Source organism: Dipodascopsis tothii (assembly GCF_038497935.1).
Source record: "Dipodascopsis tothii strain CBS 759.85 unplaced genomic scaffold V1510scaffold_74, whole genome shotgun sequence".
NCBI lineage: Eukaryota > Fungi > Ascomycota > Lipomycetes > Lipomycetales > Lipomycetaceae > Neoaidaea > Neoaidaea tothii.
The window spans coordinates 1-4,034 of record NW_027118058.1 but is presented as its reverse complement, the minus strand read 5'-3'; the positions used below and the strand labels follow the sequence as shown (position 1 = coordinate 4,034).

At 72.2% G+C, this 4,034-nt stretch overlaps 2 protein-coding genes across 2 annotated transcripts; one reads left to right on the top strand and one right to left on the bottom strand.

Annotated features, from left to right (window-relative positions):
- Positions 1-551: 551 nt before the first annotated feature.
- On the top strand, positions 552-2,183 carry V1510DRAFT_371278 (adenylate cyclase associated N terminal-domain-containing protein; the record flags this gene model as incomplete). Its single annotated transcript, XM_066931473.1, has 1 exon — positions 552-2,183. The coding sequence occupies one exon, from the start codon at positions 552-554 to the stop codon at positions 2,181-2,183; it is 1,632 nt and encodes a 543-aa protein (XP_066786313.1).
- On the bottom strand, positions 2,159-3,690 carry V1510DRAFT_384314 (mitochondrial 37S ribosomal protein uS4m; the record flags this gene model as incomplete). Its single annotated transcript, XM_066931703.1, has 2 exons — positions 2,159-3,611; positions 3,644-3,690. Coding segments are annotated over 2 exons (1,448 nt in total), but the record flags the coding sequence as incomplete, so codon positions are not given.
- Positions 3,691-4,034: the final 344 nt, after the last annotated feature.

Genomic DNA, 4,034 nt, shown 5'->3' with positions numbered 1-4,034 from the left:
TGTGGGCTGTTTGGGGGGCCCGCCCCCCGCCCCCCCCCGGCCGGCGGCCGCCGCCGGAGGCTCGCCCGTGCAATGAGCCTCCGGCGGCGACTCGTCGAGGGTGCTGCCTGCGCAGGCGGCAGCAGCGCAGCGTATAGCCGCCATATAGCCGCCATATAACCGCCTGCCCGCAGGGCAGCCACCCTCGACGGAGTCGCCGCCGGAGGCTCGTTGCACGGACGCGCCTCCGGCGGCGACTCCGTCGGGGGTGCTGCCTGCGGCAGGCCAGGAGCCGCTGGGGTCGCGGCAGCGCTGGCAGGGGCTGTGTCACGTGACGGCGAGCCGCACTCCATGCGGCGCGATAAGTCCCAGCGATCGCCGGCGGCCGCCGGGGCGCAGCCGGCGTGGGTGGCAGCCTGGCGCAGGCCGGCGGCAGGCGCGGGCACGGCGGCGTGCGGCGCAGTGGGCGGCGCGCAGCGGCAGAACGCGTGCGTGGCCGCTGCGGCTGCGGCCGCGGCGTGCGGCTCGCGCTTATATCCCTCTGTGTCACCGTCACCGCCAACCACCACACCATGTCGACCGATCTCAACAACATCCCCGGCTACAACCTGGTGACGCTGATGCGGCGCCTCGAGGCCGCGACGTCGCGCCTCGAGGACCTGACCATGTTCCAGATGGGCGTGCACTCGACGCTGACCAGCCCCGGCCCTGCCGCGGGGTCGTCGCCGCTGGGCGTGTCGCCGACGGCATCCAACGAGCCGGCGCTGATGGCGCCGGTGGCCGTCGCGGCGCCGCCGGCACCCCCCGCGCCGGCTGCCGAGGAATTGCCCGCCAGCCTGGTCGCGTTCGACCGGCTGATCGACGAGACGGTGGCGCCGTTTGTGGCGCTCAGCAAGGACATCGGCGCGGACTCGCCGCTGGCCGAGCAGGCGGACCGGCTGGGCGCGGCGTTCGCGGCGGAGCGCGCGTTCCTGCTGACGGCGTCCAAGGCGGTGAAGCCGCCGGCGGACGCGGCGTCGTCCGAGACGTACATGACGCTGTTCAGGCCGATCCTGCAGGAGGTCGAGGCCATGACGAAGCTCAAGGACGACGGGTTCAAGTCCAAGTTCATCAGCCACCTGTCGGCGATCGCCGAGAGCGCGGGCGCGCTGTCGTGGATCGGCGTGGGCCCGGCGCCGGTGCCGTACATCAACGACATGCGCGACTCGGCCACGTTCTACACGAACCGGGTGCTGAAGGAGTTCCGGTCGGTGGACGCGAAGCACGGCGAGTGGACGAAGGGGCTGCTGGGGCTGCTGACGGCGCTGGCGGGGTACGTCAAGGAGTACCACACGACGGGCCCGACGTGGAACCCGAAGGGCCAGGACGTGGCGGCGGTGCTGGCGGCGGCGACGCCGGCGGCGACGCCGGCCGCGACGCCGGCCGCGACGCCCGCGCCCGGCCCGCCGCCGCCGCCGCCGCCGCCGCCGGCCTCGGTCTTCCAGGTCGCCGAGGCCCCGGCCGCCGGCGGCATCGGCGCCGTCTTCGCCGAGCTCAACAAGGGCTCGGCCGTGACGTCCGGGCTGCGCAAGGTCGACAAGTCGCAGATGACGCACAAAAACCCCGCGCTGCGGTCGTCCGGCCCGGCGTCGGCCGGCCCCTGCGCGCCCGCGGCCTCGGAGATGGCGCGGTCCAAGTCGCCGGCGCTGCCCGCCAAGCCGGCGTCGCTCAAGACCAAGAAGCCGGCCAAGACCGAGCTCGAGGGCACCAAGTGGATCGTCGAGAACTACGAGGACACCGGCGCGGAGGTGATCACGCTCGACGTCGAGCTCAACCACGGCGTGTTCATCCACCGCTGCAAGAACGCGACCATCAAGATCAACGGCAAGTTCAACGCGATCTCGGTCAACGAGTGCACCAAGGTCGGCGTCGTCATCGACTCGCTCGTGTCGGCCGCGGACGTGATCAAGTGCCAGTCGCTGGGCCTGCAGATCGTCGGCAAGGTCCCCACGATCTCGCTCGACCAGACGGACGGCGCGCAGCTGTACCTGAGCGCCGAGACGCTCGACATCGAGATCTACTCGTCCAAGTGCTCGGCCGTGAACGTGTACGTGCCGGACGAGGCGACGGACGGCGACTTTGCCGAGCGGCCGATGCCGGAGCAGCTCGTGACCAAGATCACCAAGGGCGGGCTGGTGACGTCGGTGGTGGAGCACGCGGGGTAGGTAGACAATTGAGTATATACATAGGCGCTACATGCGCTTGCGGACGTAGAACATGTAGCTCTTCTCGTGCGAGTTGATGCCGTACGGCGAGATGACCTCCGAGTTGCCCTTGCGCGCGACGGGGTCGCGCAGGTAGACGGCGTGGCACGTCTTGTACGAGACCTCGATGTGGGCGGGGACGATGGCCCAGGGGCCGAAGAACGGCCGGGGGACCCACGGCGTGAAGTAGGACTTGGAGGGGTCGGCGAGGCCGAAGGAGGGGTTGGTGGGGACGACGTCGTCGACCGTGTCGTCGAGGGCGGCGTCGTCGGCGGCGTCGTCGGCGGTGGCCTCGGCGGCGGCGGCCTCGGCCTCGGCCTCGGCGGCCTCCGCCGCGGCCGGAATCACGTTCGTCCACGGGTACCGCACGCCCTGGTACTTGGCCTCGTACGGCAGGTACCATCCGGCGTCGTACTCGCCCGCCGGCAGCGTGCACACGCGCTCCACCGCGTCGGCCTCGGCCTCGACCGCGCGCCGGCGGCACGCGACCACGTCGGCCACAATCGCCGCCGCCTCGCGCACCTCCGGCAGCGTCTCGCCCTCGGCCGGCACGCCGTACACGCGCTCGGCGCCGTGCTCCGCGGCCAGGTACTCGAGCACGAGCGCTGCCGTGTCCACGCCCGCCACCGCCGCCACCTTGTTGGTCTTGCCGTACGTCTCGGCCGCCGCCGCCAGGTCGGCCTCCACCGCCGCCGTGTGCTCGGCCTTGGCCGCGTCGAACGCAGCCAGCTCGGCCGCGCGCACGCCCGCCACCCGGCCGAGCGCCTGCGCCTTGACGACCGCGTACGCGGCCTCCGCGTCCGGCACCTCGTCCACGGCCATCGGCGCAAACTTGCGCTCAAACGTCCCCCGCGGGTTCGCCCGCGCCTCGCCCACAAACTCCTCGTACCGGGCCACCTCCGCCGCCGTCACCTTCTCCGAGAACTCGCGCGACGGCTTCACGCGGCCCACCGCCCGCAGCGCGCACTCGGGCGTCACGCTGAACACGTCGCCCGGCTTGAGCGTGTAGAACGCGTGCAGCATCTTGGCCCCGTTCACCTTCACGTGGCCCTGCCGCACAAACTGCCGCGCCTGCTGCGGCGACACCGCAAACATGGCCCGGAACAGCGCCACGTCCAGCCGCCGCTCGAGCGTCGCAAACGTCTGCAGACCGAGCGGCACGTCCTCCGCGCCCTCGGCCTGCGCGTCCGCGCCCAGGTCGAGCACACCGCGCAGCGCCGGCGAGAACAGGCCCTGGAACCGCCGCTCCGTCAGGTGGTCGCCGTGGTACGCCCGGGTCTCCTGCTTGGCGTCCCATTTCTGCTGGTACATGGTCCGGTTCGACGTACGCGCCGGCGCCCGCTTCGCCAGGTTGTACAGATTCTGCTTGTTCCATGACGGGCGAATGCGCTGCTGTCAGCTCGCCCCCATTGCCTACTTACGCCCCGCATCAGCGAGAACCGCGGCACCTTCAGCTTCTTCGGCATTGTGTTGATGGCTGAGTTGCGTCCGCGAATTTTTTCACTTGACCGCCCCCGGTCACGTGTGCGCGGCCGGGTAGCCCGCCCTAGCCGGCTGGGAGCACTCGAGCCGCACGGACTGATGGCCGCGATATAGCCGCCTGCCGCAGGAGCACCCTCGGTCGAGCTGCGTAGCATATAGCCGCATATAGCCGCCTGCCGCAGGCAGACCCTCGACGGAGTCGCCGCCGGAGGCTCGCCCGTGCCTCGAGCCTCCGGCGGGGGGGGGCCGGGGCGGGGGGGCGGGGGGCGGCCCCCCCCCCCCCCCCGCACCCCCCCGGGGGGCCCCGCCCCGCCCCCGCCCCCCCCCCCC